This window comes from Scyliorhinus canicula, chromosome 22 (genome assembly GCF_902713615.1).
Source record: "Scyliorhinus canicula chromosome 22, sScyCan1.1, whole genome shotgun sequence".
NCBI lineage: Eukaryota > Metazoa > Chordata > Chondrichthyes > Carcharhiniformes > Scyliorhinidae > Scyliorhinus > Scyliorhinus canicula.
In genome coordinates, this window is record NC_052167.1 from 10,380,528 (window position 1) to 10,402,343 (window position 21,816).

The window sequence follows — 21,816 nt, forward strand, 5'->3', positions numbered from 1 at the left end:
CTGATTAAAATGGTCTTTGATAGTGACGGGACAAATCCGACAGAGACAACAGACCTGCAAGCAAACGAATAATGATAATGAAAATATGAAAACCAAGGAATACTTAAGTGCGATGGCTGAACAATTGAATAAGAAAAAGAGTGAGATAGACCAAATAGATGCAGAAATCGCTAATCTTAAAAAAAAATCAACAAATTAGAAGAAACACTCTCAAATACCGCCCTAACCCTAGTGAGGCCAACTGCACCACCCAATAACCTCTACACTCCCAACATATAAATTGTGGATAGCACAATTGCTTCACAGCTCCAGGGTCCCAGGTTTGAATCCGGCTTGGGTCACTGTCTGTGCGGAGTCTGCACATCCTCCCCGTGTGTGCGTGGGTTTCCTCCGGGTGCTCCGGTTTCCTCCCACTGTCCAAAGATGTGCAGGTTAGGTGGATTGGCCATGATAAATTGCCCTTAGTGTTGGGTGGGGTTACTGGGTTATGGGGATAGGGTGGAGGTGTTGACCTTGGGTAGGGTGCTCTTTCCAAGAGCCGGTGCAGACTCGATGGGCCGAATGGCCTCCTCCTGCACTTTAAATTCTATGATATCCGCTTACCCCGTACCCGGGTGTATGTATAATTAAGACATCACAACATACAACGGGTGAGGAGGACGACTCCTCCACTGAAACCTTGAACGAGGAAGACGAAAAGGGAACCGACTGGTCCCTGTTGGCCCTATTAAAAAGCAAAAGAGTAAGGCAACACAGTGGCGCAGTGGGTTAGCCCTGCTGCCTCATGGTGCCGAGGTCCTAGGTTCGATCCCAGCTCTGGGTCACTGTCGTTGTGGAGTTTGCACATTCTCCCCATGTTTGCATGGAAGTAAGTGGGCCTCTCAAAAACCCAAAAAGATATGCAGGCCAGGTGGATTGGCCATGCTAAATTGCCCCTTAATAGAGTCAATATATACCAGACTCCTAAAGGACCCTCTTATGGACTGGCCTCATTAACACTACCTGGTTAGTACACCCTGTATGCTTCACCCGATGCCGGTGTTATGTAGTTACATTGTGTACCTTGTGCTGCCCTATTAAGTATTTTCTTTTATTTCCTTTTCTTTTCAAGTACTTAATGATCTGTTGAGCTGCTCACAGAAAAATACTTTTCACTGTACCTCTGTACACGTGACAATAAATAATATCCAATCATGTTGTCCATGAACAGGGTGCCTTGGGTGACAGCAGCTAGATGAACCCGGCGGACAGCGATCCTGGAGGCATCCAACCTCCACATTGTCCGTGCTAGCCCAGTTAACCCTGCTACCGTGCTCCTGCCTTCAGAGGAGCAATGGGGGGGGAGGAAGATGAAGATCACAATTATGCTGAAATCTATGCCATAATCTGATCCCTGCCTGTCTGCTGAGTGCTTGCTCACACCCATCGCCTGCACACGGCAATGCATTGCGGAAGAAAGTGACAGAGGCTTCCTACTGGTTGTGCACAAGGGTGTTTATTGATCAATATATGCCCCCACTCTCCCGATGGAGCATCCCCTTCCCCAGTGCCCTCAGTGATCCTTGATGTGCTTTGCCCTCCTAGCTCTACCACTACATCTAGTTGTGCCCCAGGATGCACATCAGAGGTGGAGGCAGCCGGCTGGCTACCTCGTCCCAGGCAGCATTGGCTGTCTTGTTGCTAACCCTCCGGGACCCTTGGGGGAACAGGGCATCCCTCTTGGCCTCCACTACATCCAGGAGCCTCCCCAGGTCAGCATCCCCAAATCTTGGGGCTGGTCTCCTCTGTGCCATTATTGTGAGCTGGCTGGGCTTGGCTGAGCAAGTGAGCTGCTCGACGTTAGTGGGGGCTGGCAAGCGCGATCCCAGCAAATCAGCTGGCGAGTCGGCATTCAGGCCGGGATGCCCATGAGGCCTCGTTAAGTGGACCAACTAACATTGAATACTGTTGCTGGCCTCGCCAGGCCGAATGCCGGGAAACCCGTGGCAATTCCCACTCTTGGAAATTTTTCTGGAGGATCGGAAATTCTTCTGGAGAATCGCTCACTGTGTCATTTTGGACGGGTTTGGCGGGGTGTTTCTCACCAGCCTTTTGGCTGAGATCCACACTGCTACTCAACCACAATTTATTTGGGACTCGTGGAGTTTCTCCCCAGTCAGGCCCATACTTCAAAATGTTTTCCCATTTGAAGGCTTCACTTACGGATCACCCACCAGCAATGTCACACCCCAGCCACATGGACATTACCCTACCCCCTAAGTGAGTGCATGCTGCTATAGGGTGTCACTGATGACTCCCTCCCTTTTCATGTCTCCCCACACCCTGTTGTTGAAAACTCACCACTATTCTGAGAAGTCCCCCTATACCAAAAAGGGCCGACATTCTAAATGGTGAACAGGGATTCTCACTCCCCGACTCCTATGCAGGCTTCGGTGGGTGCTATTCAGGTCAAACTATGTTTTCAAGTTATCCCCTGGTATAACCCATACCGTCACAGAAGATTTCATCTACTTACCACTTATTAGCATCGATCCAGGGTCTCGCATTACTAAGTAAGTAAAGTAGACTTTGGTATAACCACTGTTTCAGGTTAAAACTTATAGGTTATTTTATTATATATTTTTTCTTTTTCTTTTAAAAGATGCAATTACTATCTTTACAGAAAGGTAAAAAGATCTTGCTTCTGGACCCTCCTGGTGGTTGAAGGGACCTTCAGGCCCACCTTGACAATCAATCATTTTAAAATCTGGTCTTCTTTAGATGTATTCACTGGTGAGCTTGGTTGCTATGTCCTATCTTTCCCATGTACCGAGCTGTGAGAGCTGGCTCTGCTGGCTGTCTCTGAGCTGACTCTGCCTCCTCTTTAAATTCTGGTCTTCCTTAGATGTATTAGCTGTTTTAGCTCGGCTACTTGGCTCTGTCCCTTTCCCATGACCGAGCTGACTGTAAGCTGACTGTTTTCTTTCTCTTGTTCCTTCTCTGCTTCTCTCTCTCTCCCTCTGGTTCTGGTAGTTCCTGCTCTGGTCTCTGGGTTTATATTCTCTTTCTAACAGTTATTAAGTTTTTATGACTTTATTGTAAAATAACTTTTATTTCACTTGGATTGAAAAAGGTATCTTTAATCTAACACGACTAAGTATTCATTTTGACATGATTTCATCTCATAGATCTGATTACATTCTTCCTTTGTGATGTTCAAAATGCTTTGATTTCAATAGGGGTGGTACTTTTGATTCCTGTCATTTCTATAGTTTTATTATCGAATTGTGTCCCCAGCTCATAATTTTGACTTTGATTTTGGCTTTAAATTATGTTTCTCGTAGACTGATAGTCTCCAATTTTCTTTGATTTACCTGGTGTTAGCAGAATTTCACACCTATATATTTGTCTCCCTAGTCATTCTTTTCTATCTGCTGATTTTACTTCAATGAAGGTGTGAATCATTACTTTTAGCGTAATGCTAAAAATCCACTTGGTTATATCTTGAAAGGTTTATATTTATTACTTAGCTCAACTGAAACCCTCATCCATGCTTTTCCAGATGCTTACTAAGATGGTTAATTTCAATGAAGATGTGAGCCATTGTTTTTAGCTTCATACAAAAATCCTGTTTGTTTTGTTTGCTAAGCCTGTTTGACCAAGGCTATCTGCATTTTATTTTTTTTAAATAAATTTAGTGTACCCAATTCTTTTTTCTTCCAATTAAGGGGCAATTTAGCATGTTCAATCCACCTACCTTGCACATCTTTTTAGGTTGTGGGGGCGAAACCCTCGCAAACACGGAGAGAATGTGCAAACTCCACACGGACAGTGACGCAGACCCGGGATCGAACCTGGGACCTCAGCGCCGTGAGGCAACAGGGCTAACCCACTGTACCACCCTATCTGCATTTTATAATCCTGCTCTTTGCAGCTGCTGTTAACCCTTCGTGGGATCTTTCCCTGTATCCTCTCATGTTTCTTAAATCAGGTATTGTCAGACTTCCATGTTTCAAATGACCCATCTTTCTAGATTATCAATTACAACCCCCCTTCTAGAACCCCCAACCTTTATGAGGCTCCTTCATATGCATCCTTCACCTCCCCACACCTCATACCCCCTCATTCCTTCCTCCATGGGCATGGCCGTCTCAAGTCCAGACCTTTGGCAGTGCCAGCCTGGCACCACAGTGGCAGTGCCCCCCAAACAGTGCCCATGTGCCAGAGTGTGGGCCAGCCTGCCCTGACCCCGTCCATCCAGGGTCTCCAAAGGCTGGTTGATCCAAAGGTGCTGTTGGCTGATCCATGTTTGTGTGGATAGAACTAAATGGCACCTGGTCCAGGCCTTATGGCTTATTTAAATATTAAACTGGATTTCACCCAGGTTCAGATGAACCACACGAGACGTCCACGGCCTGACGAGGCCAGTAAATCGTGCCCATTGTGTTTAGCTTTAGGAAGATGACGTAGCTAATAGGAAGAGACAGTTGAAGCACTGATGTTGTGTTTTGGATTCAATTGTGAACAGACTGGTAGTTTCTCTCAAAGCAGTTTAGTTAAAGATTGTGATGTGAACATGACAGCAGTTTCTGAAAAGGCTGGCAGGTTAAACAATAGTTGACACAGGCAGGAATCTGCAGCTGGTTCCTGAAGGATCTCTCTCACAAAGCAGTTTATCCAAGGCATCTCTTCGCAACAAGTATTCATGGGTCTGCTAACTGTATTTAAAAGTGGATTTTAACCTAAAATGTATGTTGCTTGAGTGGAGATATAAAGTTGCAGTTAGGAATTGGTGTTTCGTTTTATTGTTAAGCATTGTTTACTTTTATTCAAGTTTTTAAAAAAACATTTAAAACATATAACACAGCAAAGAAAAAACACAAACCCCTCCCCTTCGTAACCTCAACCAAACACTGCAACCCCCCCTCAACAGCTGACAGTAACCAGCTCCTTGAAACGTAGTACACCAAACCCCATCACTTGTGGAACTCCTCACTTGCTCCCCTCAAAGCAAATTTCACCTTTTCCGAAGACAAAAATTCCAATAGATCCCCCAGCAATGCCGAGGCACAGGGTGGAGCAACTGACCTCCATCCCAACAGGACCCACCTGTGAGTGATCAGCAAGGCGAAGGCTAAAACATCTGCCCCCACTCCCAGCTGCAGCTTCGCCAAGTCCAACACCCCAAATATGGCTCCCAAGGGGACTGGGCCCAAATGCACATGCAAGACTGCTGACATGGTGCTGAAGAACGACCTCTACAATTTATTCAGGCAGGACCAGAATGCGTGTGAGTGGCCAGGCCCCTCCCACACCACTCAAGTATCCTCCGTGCCTTCAAACAAACGTCTCATCCTCGACTTCATCAGGTGCGCTCGATCTACTACCTTTAGCCGCATCAGTCCCATCCTTGCATTTAGGCATTCCTCCTTGCCAGCACCCAACGTAACCCTCCTCGCCCACACACTCCAACCCTATTCTCTCTCCCACTTGGCCTGAACCTCCTCCACAGATGCCCCATCCTCCTCCAAAATACCCCCATAGATCAAGATGAGCCCTCACCTCCAGCCCTGAAAGCACCCTCTCCAACGAGGAGGGTGGTACCACCGGAAAAGTCAGAATTTTTGTTTTGGCGAAATCCCACACCTGCATATACCTGAAAAGCTCCCACGGGATCTCAAACTTGCAAACCACCCTTCTAGAAATTGGTCCTTAATTTCCATCACCCCTCCCATCCCTGAAACCATGCTGGCTCAAACCCATGGTTCGCTTAAATCGGCACAACTTCAAGCCCATCCCCAACCTAATGTACCACCAAACCTACTCCCACCCCCAGACACTCACTTTTCCAAATTTATATCCTGAAAAATCCCCAAAGCAGTCTTATGGTCTCCCAGCAAAGAGCTCGGGTTAGAGATATATAACAGATCAGCCTCCAGACACCCTATGCTCCAACTCCGCCTGCCCCCCCCCCCCACCCCACTACTATCCCCTTTAATTTATCAGAACATCTCAGCGCTATGGCCAAGGGCTCAATCGCCAGGACAGACAGGAGGGGTGACAACAGGCACCCCTGCCTTGTTTCCACATGTAACAAAGTATCTTGAATTCACCTCATTCATGTGCACACGCACCTTTGATTCTTATACAGCAATTTAACCAACACCACAAACTTGGCCCACTCCCAAATCTCTCCAACACAGCAAATAAATAGCTCAACTCCACACAATAAACACCCTCTCTGCATCTACGCCACCACCTCCGGCTCCCTCCCTTCTGCTTTCGGACACCACATGTCCGACACCACATGTTCGACAACAACTGCCTGCCTTTTACAAACCCCATCTAATCCTCTCCAATCACCTTCGGGAGGCACATCATTAACCCAAGCACCAGCATCTTGGCATCCACATATTGGCCTTTGCAACCCATAAGACCATAAGACATAGGAGTGGAAGTAAGGCCATTCGGCCCATCGAGTCCACTCCGCCATTCAATCATGGCTGATGGGCACTTCAACTCCACCTCCCAGCATTCTCCCCATAGCCCTTAATTCCTCGCGACATCAAGAATTTATCTATCTCTGCCTTGAAGCCATTTAGCGTCCCGGCCTCCACTGCACTCTGCGGCAATGAATTCCACAGGCCCACCACTCTCTGGCTGAAGAAATGTCTCCGCATTTCTGTTTTGAATTTACCCCCTCTAATTCTAAGGCTGTGCCCACGGGTCCTCGACTCCTCGCCTAACGGAAACAGTTTCTTTGCGTCCATCCTTTCTAAGCCATGTATTATCTTGTAAGTTTCTATTAGATCTCCCCTTAACCTTCTGAACTCCAATGAATACAATCCCAGGAACGCCAGCCGTTCCTCATATGCTAGACCCGCCATTCCAGGGATCATCCGTGTGAATCTCCGCTGGACACGCTCCAGTGCCAGTATGTCCTTCCTGAGATGTGGGGCCCAAAACTGGACACAGTACTCCAAATGGGCCTAACCAGAGCCTTATAAAGGCTCAGTAGCACATCGCTGCTTTTATATTCCAACCCTCTTGAGATAAATGACAACATAGCATTCGCTTTCTTAATCACGGATTCAACCTGCATGTTTACCTTTAGGGAATCCTCGACTAGCACTCCCAGATCCCTTCACCAGGTCCATTTCCCCCCCCAATTAAGGGGCCAATCCACCTACCCTCCACATCTTTGGGTTGTGGGGGCAACACATGCAGACATGGGGAGAATGTGCAAACTCCACGCAGTGACCTAGGATCAAACCCAGGTCTTTGCTGTGAAGCAGCAATGCTAACCACTGCACCGCCTATCCAAAAATATTTTATAAAACTCCACCAGGAAGGGCGACACGAGGCACTGTGGTTAGCACGGTTGCCTACGACACTGAGGACCCAGGTTTGAATCCCAGCCGTAGGTCACTGTCTGTGTGGAGTTTGCACATTCTCCACTGCATACTCCCCAGTGACACTGATTTTTGGTGCCCAGAGAATTGCCGAACTCTATTACAGCATCAAACTGTATTCTCTGCCCCGGCGCTAGCTGCAATTTCAGCATCGGGTGCAGAGAATCCAACCCAATATACTTCACTTTCCTATTGAGCCACAGATGGTGCATCCTTTTCAAAATAGCATTTCTTCATCACAGATAAATCAATGCAGAGAACTAATATCTTAGTTTATCACTGCATCTTCACCTGTCCTACCTTTTATTTTTATAAATTGCCCCTTAATTGGTGAAACATGATTGGGTACTCCAAATTTATTTATTTTTTAAATTTAGAGTACCCAATTCATTTTTTCCAATTAAGGGGCAATTTAGCGTGGCGAATCCACCTAGACTGCACATCTTTGGGTTGTGGGGGGTGAGATCCATGCAAACATGGGGAGAATGTGCAAACTCCACACGGACAGCAACCTAGAGCGGGATCGAACTTGGGACCTCGGCACCGTGAGGCAGCAATGCTAACCACTGCGCCACCATGCTGAGGGTTGTCCTACCTTTTAATCCAGTCCACTTAAATAGCTCTGCTTTCAAATCCTTCTAAAACATTTTTTTAAATATGACATACACAATTAGAAGCGTAAATGATCACATTTTATTTAAATTGGGCAATTTACAATTAGTTCAGCTGCCCACAATCCAGAGATGCAAATACAATTAGTTCAGCTGCCCACAATCAGAGATGGCAATTTTCTTGCTGGTTTTGCCACTTTGGCTTCCCAATTTTTCCATCTTCTTCACAACATCCATCCCGTCAATCACTTTGCCAAACACAACATGTTTTCCATCCAACCTGCAAGATTCAACAACAGACATTAGTGACCATTGAAAGCTGCAATGAAAACTTAGTGAGAGAATATTAAGATTACACTTACCATGTAGTTTTTACAGTGCAGAGAAAGAACTGGGAACCATTTGTATTTGGCCCAGCATTAGCCATGGACAGGATACCTGTGAACAGCAAGATAACAAGAAATAAGCATTCCATCAGTTTCCTCCCCTGTATAATTTGCATTTATATTAGTGTCTTACGAGTTAATGAAATGTTAAAATGCATTTCTGGCTGTGGCAGGGTGGAAACATAAGGTCTGGTAATAGTCAGTTTAAAAGAGTCTTCTGAACGTGGATAGAGTCAGTCACAGATAGATGAGTGATTAGGAGTGGAAATAGATGTTACTAGATTGCTGGTTCAGAACATCAACGGTCAGTTAGTTGTGAAGGCAAGTAGCTTGAAGTGGATATGAGCAGAGCCGAGATGGGTTGCCATTGGGAAAGATGAATGGAAATTTCAATTAAGACATCCTAAAATTACATCCAGAAATATTGGACTTTAAGATGTGAGTTTTTAAACCCGAGAGGAAACATTTCTCCTCACTTCTTTCAGTGAGACCTTATTTATTCTGTTCACAGTGTCCCCTAGTTCAGGTCTTCCACACAAGTAGAAACATCCTCCCAGTATCCACCCTATCAAATCCCCTCAGAATCTGATATTTTTCAATAAGATCACTACTTGAACTCCAACGAGCATAGGTCCAAATTCTAACATAAGATCCTCAGCCCAGGAATGAGTCAACTGCAATTATCCGAACTGCTGCTACAATTATTTTTTCAAACAATAATCTATATTAGTGTCACAGGTAGGCTTACATTAACACTGCAATGAAGTTAGTGAAAATAAAGCCAAAACTGTACATGGTACAATATTCTAGATGTGATCCCACCAAGACCCTGAACAGCTGCAGTAAAACTTGCTTTTATATCCTTATAAAACACCAACATTAAAATTATAAATGCCTCAACAAAATATTTTCTAAAAAACATAAACACCAACATTCCATTTGCAATCCTAATCACTTGTTTACTGCATACCAATGTTTCCTGATTTATGTACCAGGATAGTCAAATCCCTCTGTACCACAAGAGTTCTGCAATCTCTATACTTACATAGTATGCTGCTTTTATGTTCTTCCCAAGGAGAACAAGTTCAGTTTCCCATATTACAATCTGCCAAGCGTTTGCCCACCCACTTAACCAGTCTATGACCCGTTACCATGTCTTGACAACTTACTTTCCTGCACTGATCAAGGCACTTCACAAGTTAGTTTTCCACATGATACAAAACACATCATGCACTCCAAAGATTCATTAATATTACACATTAATATTACACTTCTGGTGGCGACCATGGTGTGAGTGGTCACATATTTGGTAGCTCCCGCTCGTGGTGGACCTTCCCCCCCCCGATGTTCGGTGGATTTGATTGACAAAACAAGAACTGGTGAAGTAGAGGAGAAGGATTCCCCACCAGTGTATGGATTTGTGGACCAGAAGTGATCTAAAAAGAAGAGAGCGTTGGTCGAAGACAGGGGTGGAGCCTGTGACACAGGGCAATATGGCAAAAGGTCAGGGACCGAAGCTGCCGGCCCAGTAGTCAGAGCAACTGCTGGACTTTCTCCAAGAGAAATTTGCTCAGCAACTATCTGGATCCAATTAAGGCGGGGATTGATTGTGTGGAGCAGAGATTGGAAATCCAGGACTAGACGATCCAGAAGGTGGAAATGGGGCTGATGAAGGACCACCAGAAGTGGCTGCAAGATAAAGTGGAGGATATGGAGAATAGATCACGTAGACAGAACCAGAGGATCGTTGGCCTGCCAGAAGGCAGAGAGGGATCGGACACAGGTGCATATGGGCACGTATGTTTAAGAAGTTGTGTATGCTCAGCACTTGGGTGGTGGACAGGGCGCACATGAGGAAGCCAGAAGCCGCTGAGGAATGAGCCACCGAGGGCGAGGGTACGAATGCATCAGTTCTTAGACAAAGAACAGATTTTGAGGTGGGCCAGGCAGACGAGGAGCTGTTTATGGGAAGGCAACGAACTACATGTCTATCAAGATCTGGGTGTGGAACTGACCAAAAGAAGGGCGAGTTTTAACAAAGTGAAATTGGCCCTCTTTAAGAAGGGGGTGAATAACTTTAGCTATTACTATTGGGCAGCAAATATAGCCATGATAAGGAAGTGGGTGGTGAGGGGGCGGTGTGGGTGTGAGCAGAGGCGGCATCATGTAACGGCACAAATTTGGGGGCATTGGTAATGGCACCTCGCGGCACATTACTCCACCAACCCCATGGTGGTGGTGGCCCCGAGAGTCTGGGGACAATGGAGGAAACATGTGGGAGCATCGGTTTGGTCTCTAATCGTCATTGGTTTGCCCCAGGGAGGCTGTATGGAGGGTTTTGGAGATGGCAAAGATCAGAGATTGACAGGATGGGAGTCTGTTCATACAGGGGACCGTTCCCAACGTGCAGGAGTTGGAGGATAAATTTGAATTGACGAGAGGGAATGAGTTTAGGTACCTGCAGGCGTGGGACTTCCTATGCAGGCAGGTCTCAACCTTCCCACTCCTACCACTGTTATGGACCAAGGCATAGAGAACCCCAAAGAGTATCATGGAGTTCAACTGACCCACAGTGGTACGGGGAGCACACGGCCCACTACAGATGTGGTATAGCAGAAATGGAAAAGTATTTGTTAAAGCTAAACAATGTTTATTCTATGAACTCAAGCTAACCTTTTTAAAATTTACAGTGAACATCTTAGCAACCATTAATTCAAATACAACCCCCAAAGAATACAACACTAAGTAATCCTTAAGCTGTCCTTTTAATATCCATAAAACCTTAAAAAAATCTTTAAACAGAAGCACATCAGGTTAACGTCACGACTGAGAGCAGTTATTAGTTTTAATCACCAAAGGATTGATTTACATTCTTTAGATTACAGAGAGAGACTCCAACCTTCTGGCTGTGACTGCAGCTATCCAGCTCTGAAAACAAAACTAAAACACACCCTACAGCAAACAGCCTAAACACTGCAGTAATAAACACCCATTTCTTAAAGGTACTCTCACTACAGATATTTATATACACCCATTTCTTAAAGGTACTCTCACATGACACCACCAAAGGGGATACAGGACAGGGTTAGTTTCCAGAGTATGGAGGGGAGGGTTTTGGACATCTATAAAGAACTCATAGGGGTCAGAGGAAACGCAGACCGAGGAGCTGAAACACAAATGGGAAGAGGAGCTAAGAGAGATAGAGGATGGGCTCTGGGCGGATGCGTTGATTAGAGTCAACGCGTCCACAGCATGCGCCAGGCTCAGCCAGCTCCAATTTAAAGTTGTTCACTGGGCACACATGCCAGTGCCCAGATGAGCAGGTTCTTTGGGATAGAAGACAGGTGTGCAAGTGTGAGAGGACCAGCAAACCATGTTCATATGTTCTGGGCATGCCCAAAGAGTAGGGGATTCTGGCAGGGGTTTGCAGATGCCATGTCCAAGGTGTTAAAAACAAGGGTGGTACCCAGTCCAGAGGTGGCGATTTTCGGAGTGTTGGAAGATCCGGGAATCCAGGAGGAGAAAGAGGCAGGCATTCTGACCTTTGCCTCTATGGTAGCCTGGAGATGGATACTATTAGCTTGGAGGGACTCAAAGCCTCCGAAGTCAGAGACCTGGCTCACTGACCTAGCTAGCTTTCTCTGTCTGGAGAAAATCAAGTTCACCCTGAGGGGGGTCAATGTCAGGGTTTGTCCAGAGGTAGCAGCTGTTTGTCGACTTCTTTAGAGAAAATTAACCGTCAGCAGAGAAGGGGGGGTTTAGCTTAGATTATTTATCGTGTAAGAAAGGCAAGACCTGCGAGGGAGGAAGACTACCGTTGCACTATGTTTATATTTTTCTGTACATTGTTTCATCTGTTATTGTTACAAAATAACAAATACCTCAATAAAATGTTTTATATAAAAAAAAGGGGTGCAGTTTGGTATGCTGTACCCAGCACATTTGTGGGTTACTTAGGAGGGCCATTAACTTTACTTCTGAAAGCCAGATGAGGCAATGAACTTTGTCAAGGACAGGGGACCGGCAGATGATGGAGGACGTTGAAATTTGGGGGGGGGCGAGTAGTTGTGTTCTTGATCTGCTGTTTTTCTTCTGAGTTTTGTATGTATTGTATTGCACTAAGTTTGGAGCAGTTGCTGCTTTGTTTGTGGGTTACCTTTGTCCTTAGTGGGGGATGGTGGGTGAAATAGTCTCTGTTGGGGATTATAATGTTTGCTCATATGTATGTTCAAGCGGGGGGGTGGGGGGCGCAAGATCAGTGATGGGGGGGTAGGATGCTTGACGCCATGAGCTGGGGCTATCAGGGTGGGCTAGCTCACAGAAGCACAAGCAGGTGATAAATGTGTTGAGGGGGTTGGGATTGTTATTTCATTATGGGGGTGAGACATTGATCTGCTGACAGGATGGACTGGCGCTTGGGAGACAGATTGGGGGTTGATGATGGTGGGCACTCGAGGGCAGGCCTGAAGAGGTGTGGGATGCGAGCTGGAGGCTGGCCCAAGGAGGGTTGTGGTTGATCGGTGGGCACACCCCTGGGCACTACCACCCCCAACCAACCAGGCTGATCACATGGAACGAGAGAGGGCTGAATTGGGCCAGTCAAGAAAGAGGCCTCGCTTGTTCACACAACTGAAGAGTTTGAAGGCGGACATGGCATTGCTACAGGAGATACACCACAGGGTGGCGGATCAGACTAGGCTGACGAAGGGATGGGTGGCGCAAGTATTTCACTCAGGGCTAAAAGACTCTAAAAGCTGGGGGCGGGGGGGTTTAAGTGATTTTGATCAATAACCTTTCAGCTGATCTATCTGGGTTTCCTCCCACTCCATAAGCTTTGTAGATATCCAAAACCTTCCCCTCCCCCATCCCCGTTCTAGAAACTACCCCGTCCTGTTTCCCCTGTGGCAGTAGGAGCGGAAAGGTCGAAACCTGCCTTCGCACAGAATCCCTCATCTATCGAAACCCATTCCTTCCCAGCAATTCAAACTTCTCCTCCAAATAGGGAAAGCTCCCAATACATCTCCCATCCTCTCAATCCGTTCTCTGCCATCACAGAAACCTCCCCGGAATCGGTGATCATCACTAATTGGAGCCTACACCGATGCTCCCTCCATTCTCATATGCTTCCTCCACTGCCCCCAGACTCTCAGGGTTGCCACTACCACTGGGCTTGTGGAGTACCAGGCCGGAGAGAACGGCAGAGGAGCAGTTACCAATGCCCCCAAACTTGTCCTTACACGATGCAGCCTCTACTCGCTCCCACACTGACCCCCCACTCACTACCTGATCATGACTATATTTGCCACCCAGTAGTTACTAAAGTTCAGCAGTGTCAGCCTACCTATCCCTCGCCCTCGACTCTGCTCCAGCAGCACTTTCTTTACTCGCGGGGTTTTACCCGTCCACACAAAACCAGAGATCACCCTATTCACTCGTTTAAAAAGGCCTTTGGTATAAAAATAGGGAGGCACTGGAAAACAAACAAAAATCTCAGGAGGACCATCATTTTCAAGGTCTGTACCCTCCCCGCCAGTGACAGTGGGAGCATGTCCCACCTCCGGAAGTCCTCCATCGTTTGTTCAACTAGCCAGGTCAAATTTAACTTATGTAGCTGCTCCCATCCCGGTGCCCCTGAATTCCCAAATATCAGAATCTCCCTCCCACCACTCTGAACAGCAGCTGCCCCAATCTCCTTCCTGTCTGCTCGTCTGGATCGCAAACACCTCACTTTTACCCATATTTAATTAGTATCCTGAAAACCGGCAAAATTCCCCCAAGATCCGCATAATCTCCCCACCCACCCCCTAACAGGTCGGAAATATATAGGAGCAGGTTGCCTGCATATAGCGAGACCCTATGTTCCATGACCCTCTCCCTGGGCTATCCCCTTCCATTTCTTTGATGCTCCAAGCGCCATCGCCAGTGGCTCTATGGCCAAAGCAAACAACAGCCTTGCCCCTCCCCGGTGTAGTCCGACGTCAGCCGATTCGTCTGTACACCGCCACCAGTGCCTGGTACAGCAACCAAACCCAGTCAATAAAGCTCTACCCAAACCCGAACCATCCCAACACCTCCACAAATAATTCCATCCCACCCAGTCGGAGGTGTGTTTTCTCGCATCCATAGCGACCACTACCATCACTCCCTTGCCTCGTAGGGCGTCATGATCACATTTAAGAGCCTTCTAACGTTGGCTGTTAGCTGCCTTCCTTCAACAAATCCCGTCTGGTCTTCCCCTATCACCTCCGTGTCAGAAGATCCGGGTGTCCAGGGGGAGAGAGAGGCTGATATTGCGGCCTTTGCCCCCTTGGTAGCCCAGAGACGGATATTGTTAGCGTGGAGGGTCTCAAAGCCCCCAAAATCAGAGGTTTGGGTTAGTGACATGGCTGGGTTTCTCAGACTTGAGAAAATTAAGTTTGCTCTAAGGATCAATGTTAGGGTTCGTCTGGAGGTGGCAGGCATTTATCAACATCTTTGGGGGAAATTAAACTGTTAGTAGATACAATTGGGGGGGGGGGGGGGGCAGTTTGGGGAATTAGGTTATCTCAGGCAGGATCAGTGAGAGGAGCTGATGGGACTGGGGAATTGTGTATAAGCCATGTTGTCTGGGTATGGTTGTTGGTTTGCAGGGGGGGGGGGGAGGGGGAAAGAGAGAGAATGTTATTTACTGAGTTATGTTTACAGTTGTATTTGTTGTTAGAAAATCATAAATGCCTTAATAAAATGTTTTGAGAAAAAAATATTCCACAAAAGAACTTATTTCATGATTTCAAACAAACTGCTCCTTAGGACTAGGCAGACATGCAGCCCACGCGACAGCTGCAATAGGCACCTCCCCAGGTAACCTTCAACAAGCCAAGTCACACGTGCAGAGCAGCCCTCCCGCACTGAGCATCACAGCCATTTGGATCCAATTTCCTCGTCCTTATAATTGTCCACTTCATGCATCTGACCACCACGTCCCCCAACAAACTCATCCTCAAAATACTCCTTTCCCACCCCAACCATGAAAACAAAAACGACTTACCAGGTCCTGTGTGCGTCAGTTTGAAATTCTCATCCTGAAACTTTCTCCGTAGATGGACTTCCCACCAGTGCCGTTGTGCCTGGTGAAGTCACCACCCTGAACAATTGAAAGTTGAACAGGTAATGTAGTCATTTACTCAAACAGGTGAAGTGATATTCCCAACTAGATCGAAAATAACATTGTTCATTTACCTGGCACATGAAATCAGGAATGACCCTATGGAATATCGAGCCCTTGTAACCGAACCCCTTCTCACCCGTGCACAATGCACGGAAATTTTCTGCAACAAAGTCATTCAGATTAAGAGCTCACCTTTAAAAAACAGAGAATTTCCTCATCTCAGCAGTTAGTTTCTGGGACTTACCTGCAGTTTTTGGGACCACATCGGCATTGAGCTGAAAGAGATAAGCCATGCACAACATCAGTGTACCCATGAGCTTTACTAACAACATTTTTCTAACATTACAAAAGAACAAGTTTCATCCAGAGCAACATATACAAGACTGTCAATTGTGGGACACAATTAGTTACTGGAATTCTGATCAATGAAGTATCTAAAAATGGTGGTTAGCATAAATGCTTCACAGCTCCAGGGTCCCAGGTTCGATTCCCGGCTGGGTCACTGTCTGTGTGGAGTCTGCACGTCCTCCCCGTGTGCGTGGGTTTCCTCCGAGTGCTCCGGAGCAGGGTAGCATGGTGGTTAGCATAAATGCTTCACAGCTCCAGGGTCCCAGGTTCGATTCCCGGCTGGGTCACTGTCTGTGTGGAGTCTGCACGTCCTCCCCCTGTGTGCGTGGGTTTCCTCCAGGTGCTCCGGTTTCCTCCCACAGTCCAAAGATGTGCGGGTTAGGTGGATTGGCCATACTAAATTGCCTGTAGTGTCCTAATAAAAGTAAGGTTAAGGGGGGGTTGTTGGGTTACGGGTATAGGGTGGATACGTGGGTTTGAGTAGGGTGATCATGGCTCGGCACAACATTGAGGGCCGAAGGGCCTGTTCTGTGCTGTACTGTTCTATGTCTATGTAACCTTATCGGGATTTTTCAATTTTAATTTGTGGAAAAACATCAAAACTCTCAGGCTTCCATGTAAATACTAGCAGTCTGTGGTGTGCCTCTCCAATTGTCTCTCAGTCACGTGGCTGACCAGAAACCTCTCATCACTTGCCATGTGTATGTGTTGCAGACTGGTACAAAAGGTGAAGTCACACAGGATCAGAGGTGAGCTGGCAAAATGGATACAGAACTGGCTAGGTCATAGAAGTCAAGTCCAACAGGTTTGTTTCAAATCACTAGTTATCAGAGCACTGCTCCTTCCTCGGGTGAATGAAGCAGTGCTCCAAAAGCTAGTGATTTGAAACAAACCTGTTGGACTTCTTACTGTGCTCACCCCAGTCCAATGCCGGCATCTCCACATCATAGGTCATAGAAGGCAGAGAGTAGCAATGGAAGGGTGCTTTTCTGAATGGAGGGCTGTGACTAGTGGTGTCTCGCTGGGACCGTTGCTGTCCGTAATATATATAAATAACTTGGGAGGAAAATGTAACTGGTCTGATTAGTAAGTTAGGTTGGTGGAATTGCAGATAGTGATGAGGACGGTCAGAGGATACAGCAGGATTTAGACTTTGGCGGAGAGATGGGCAGATGGAGTTTAATCTGGACAAACGTGAGGTAATGCATTTTGGAAGTCGAATATAGTAGGGAATATGCAGTGAATGGTAGAACCCTCAAGAGTATTGACAGTCAGAGAGATAGAACATACAGTGCAGAAGGAGGCCACTCGGCCCATCGAGTCTGCACCGACCCACTTAAGCCCTCACTTCCACCCTATCCCCGTAACCCAATAACCCCATCTAACCTTTTTGGACACTAAGGGCAATTTAGCACGGCCAATCCACCTAACCTGCATGTCTTTGGACTGTGGGAGGAAACCCACAGACACAGGGAGAATGTGCAGACTCCACACAGACAGTGACCCAGCGGGGTATCGAACCTGGGACCCTGAAGCTGAAGCCACTGTGCTATCCACTTGTGTGACCGTGCAGCCCTGGTGTACACCTACAGATCTCCAGGTCACTGAAAGTGGCAACACAGGTGGAGAAGGTAGTCAAGAAGGCATACGGCATGCTTGCCTTCATTGGCCAGGGCATGGAGTATAAAAATTGTCATGTTGCAGCTGTATAGAACTTTAGTTAGGCCACACAAAGTATAGTATTCAATTCTGGTCGCCACACTACCAGAACGATGTCAAGGTTTTGGAGTGTGCGCAGAATAGATTTACCAGGATGTTGCCTGGTATGGAGGGCATTAGCCCGCCATACCAGGGGAGGTTAAATAATCTCAGTTTGTTCTCACTGGAACGACAGAGGTTGAGGGACGACCTGAAAGAGGTCTACAAAATTATGATGTGGAGATGCCGGCGTTGGACTGGGGTAAGCACAGTAAGAAGTTTTACAACACCAGGTTAAAGTTCAACAGGAAGGAGCAGTGCCCCAAAAGCTCATGTTTGAAACAAACCTGTTGGACTTTAACCTGGTGTTGTAAGACTTCTTACCGTACAAAATTATGAAATGAGGCTTTTCCCCAGGGTAATTACTAGGGGGCATAGGTTTACGGTGCGAGGGGCAAGGTTTAGAGGAGATGTACGAGGCAAGTTTTTTTTTTGGACACAGAGGGTAATGGAAGCCTGGAAATTCACTGCTACAGGTGGTGGTGGAAGCAGGGACGATAGTGACGTTTAAGGGACGTCTTGACAAATACATGAATAGGATGGGAGTAGAGGGATACGGACCCCATAAGTGTAGAAGATTTTAGTTTAGACAGGCAGCATGGTCGGCGCAGGCTTGGAGGGCCGAAGGGTTTGTTCCTGTGCTGTACTTTCTTTGTATAGCACCCCCACCCATGCATCACCAGAATCGGGAATTAGCTCCATTGTGTGATATTATGGAGTTTGCAGAGAAATATAATTTTCCTTTTTAAAATGGACACAATAGCCTTAGAAAATGGCTGCTGAAAGCCACCAGTTATCCCTGTACTGTGCTCGAGATTCCAGAAAGTTCCAAGTGGATTTCAGACAAATCCAGACGTGAAAAGACTTTTCAAATTTTGTTATCTCAGTTCACCTCACAGCCTGCAGACAGCGTGAGCTTTAGGGCCCACTTCCTCTCAAGTTTATCCCCAGGCCCCAGTTTGAGAAATGTTAGGTATTTTGGGATGTTTTTCCCTACATAAAATTTACTACATAAAAGCTGGCTGTTTTCCCTTCTGTTCTTCTCCTGCCTACCGATTTTTAAAAAATCATCATCTTGAAAATTAAGATAATCGATCGGAAAGGCTGACTCAGCTTCTCTCCACGTGGTACTCCTAAGATGCTGAGTATATCCAATTTTAGTTTTGAACCATGTCCCCATTGATGCTGGCTTTTCACTAAAGGTTCCCGCGTCCACTCCCTACCAACTGAATCCAGATGTATATTCCTCGCTAAGGAGTATTTCCGATTAGTTGTACAATAGTTGTCCCCTTCCTTTGGCGAGGGCGTTTGTGCAAAACAGGAATGAGCATTGAAACTGCCCCGAGAGCGCAAAGTCCAGGAGCCATACTCACCTCCATCAGGATCCGGCCCAGGGGTTCGCCGCTCGCAGAAATATCCATGAAAACCCGGGGATTCGCAGCCATTCTGATGTCTCAATAACGGTAAACGATCTTCGTCTGTGTGCCGAGGGCGTGGAGAATTTTTGCAGCAATGCAGAAAGTATCCGGTTGCGCGCAGAAAGAAACCTGTCTGAGCGAATGGGAGACAAGCTACTTACCCCGCCTTTGCCAAAGGCAAAGAATTGATTTCCTCGAATACTGGCATGGATTGGTTCATTTAACTAGTGTTCGTTTCATTTGTCCGCACTAATAGGATGACCAACGCCATTTTAGAAATAGAATTACAAGAGCGATTTTTAAAAATGTGCTAAACATACAGTAGAGTTCACAAAACAGTGTGTCTAGACAAAGGAAATTTGCTTGGCCTGCTAGCTAAACAAGGATAGATGGTTAAAGATAAATTAATGAGAGGACAACGTGTTCTATTCCGTCCATTTTTGGTCATAATAGACCTTTTATAGGGTCTCACTAGTCAAATTTAATAGGGCCAGAAAGGCAAAAAATAAAATAAAAAATAGTAGATGTGTTTTGTTTTTTATTATTTTGTTTTTGGTTTTTTTGGCTATAATAGATCTACTTGGAACTATACATCTTGCCTAAATACTGAGTAATGGAGTCTGCTAATTCTAGAGGTATTTTAAAATATTATTTCACGGAATGTGAACGTCCCTGGCTCAGCCTGCAATTTAATTTTAATTGTTTTAAAATAAATTTAGAGTACCCAATTCATTTTTTCCAATTAAGGGCAATTTAGCATGGCCAATCCATCTTGAGTGGCTGCAGCTGCTCTGTCCCTGTTGCTGAGTGCTGGCTGTTGCTAACTTGCCTGCAGGAAGGAAAGAGAGAGAGAAAGAGAGCGAGAGAGAGGGAAGGAAGGAAGAGGAGGGAAAGAAGAGAGGGAAAGAAAAGAAGAACAACAACAGGAAGGTGGTTGCAAAAACAAGGTGTGAGTAAAGCCCCTTTGTACTGTGTGTTTGCTGGGCCCCTCCCGGGCTGAGGTCCCAGCCCCTGCCCAGTTCTCCAAACTGTCAGGCCTTCCTCATTCCATCTAGTGAGCTTGTTCCGGGATAGGGACATTGAGTGGTTGCTGGGCCCCTCCTGGGCTGAAGATCCCATACACCAGCAGGGAGATCGGTTCCATTGGGTGGGCATTCCATGGCTGAGCCCTACTTGGGCCGAAGACTTCTTTAAACCAGCATCACTTAACTCAGTGTGGTGACCTAGGGTGGAAGCACGGACAGCTTTTTTGCTGGGCCCCCTCCTGGGCTGAAGATCCCCAATCCTCCCACCCTCCAGCTTCACCTCGGAGTCTCAGGGGTCTCTCACCTCGGGCACCATTCCATCTACGGTGCCCCACCCTCCTGTGTTACTGACCTCCTCCAACAATGCTCCTTATTCTCTCTTCTCTTCCCTGCTTTGCTCCCCAGTGTACCTTCCAAGGGGGAAAGTACGTCATTCCACCCTGCTCTTCCCTACCACTTCCCTTCCTACTATCCATTTTGTCAATTAAATTCCATGCGACAATGCCCACATTGGGGTGGCTGGCACTTTCCCTGATAACCACTCACCTACGCCAGTGGTGAAGCCGACCAAAGCCACCTCTGCGGGGGTGGTATCCTCTTCGGCTTCCACTACTCTTGCAGCCTCGCCACCTTTCTGGTTGCTGACCCGAAAGCTGGGCATAAAGTGCTATGCTCACCCCACCGTTGCCATAGAGACGTGCATTTGCGCGATGGCCAGGCTCATTGGCCCCTCGGACATTGTGGCCGCCTCTCGAATGTACAGGAAAGTCGTGTTCTTCCTTAGGGCTGAGAAGGCGGTTCACCTCTTCCTTGAAAAGGGGCTCGCAGTGGGTGGGACCTATGTAGCAGTGGACGCTCTTGAGGCCACTGCCGAGCGGGTCATATTGTCCAATGTCCCGCCTTAAACCTCCCATACCGAGCTCCTCCTCCCCCACCTCCAACTACTGGGGGGAGGTTTGTTCTGAGGTAGGGCCGCTCCTCTCGGCCTGAAGGACGCCCCTCTCAGGCACATCTCCTGGCGCCAGGCTTTCATTTGCTTGGCCCGGGAGGATGTATTAGAGGGGGGATTTGAGGTCTCCCACCTCAGGGGAGACCTTCTGCAATCTTCTGGTCCTGCAGGTGGCATGCGGTTGCCACGCCTGCAAAGAAGTGTGGGGGCAGTGCAGAAAGAATTGCCACCGCTTCCAAAGCCACCACTGACACACCAGGGATGCGAGTGGCACTGCCAGCCCCTTCCCTCCATTGGCAATACCACCGTCGACCCTACAGGGGGACGCAGTTGTCTGGTTCAGACCGGCCGTCAGCTGCCGGAGTGGAGGAGAGAGGGGCATCCACCAGGCCGCAAGGCCAAAGAAGACAAGGCGGGTTTCAGCCAAGAGACCCCCTGCGCCCCCGGAACTCCGGCCTGGGGGGCCACTGCGGACACAAGCTCATCCCGGGCCCATTGACGCCTCAGCGCCGGGTACTGGGCCTGTTGGCGTTTTGGCGCGGGTCAGCGGGGGGGGAGTGGGGGTTGTGATGCGCGTGCTCCCAGGCCAGCGCAGAAGATGGCAACATCTCGAACCCGGGGGCAAAGTGTTGATGAAGTGGGGGGGGCCACTCATTGTGGCGGAGGACTCCGTCCCGGACGGCGACTGCCCAGAGAAGGATGGTTGCTTGGTGGGGTGCACAAGGGATGATTTTGGGTCTATCAGCAGCGAGATGGTGGACTCCCTCGTGGCCGACACTGAGT

General features: G+C 47.4%; 1 protein-coding gene across 1 annotated transcript; it reads right to left on the bottom strand.

The window, feature by feature from the left end:
- Window positions 1–8,061: 8,061 nt before the first annotated feature.
- Window positions 8,062–19,235, bottom strand: LOC119956173 (peptidyl-prolyl cis-trans isomerase-like). Its single transcript, XM_038783101.1, is given in 7 exon segments — window positions 8,062–8,282; window positions 8,365–8,440; window positions 15,416–15,460; window positions 15,463–15,511; window positions 15,607–15,695; window positions 15,780–15,810; window positions 19,015–19,235. Coding segments are annotated over 7 exon segments (498 nt in total). The 5' UTR covers window positions 19,087–19,235; the 3' UTR covers window positions 8,062–8,146.
- Between the last annotated feature and the right edge of the window lie 2,581 nt (window positions 19,236–21,816).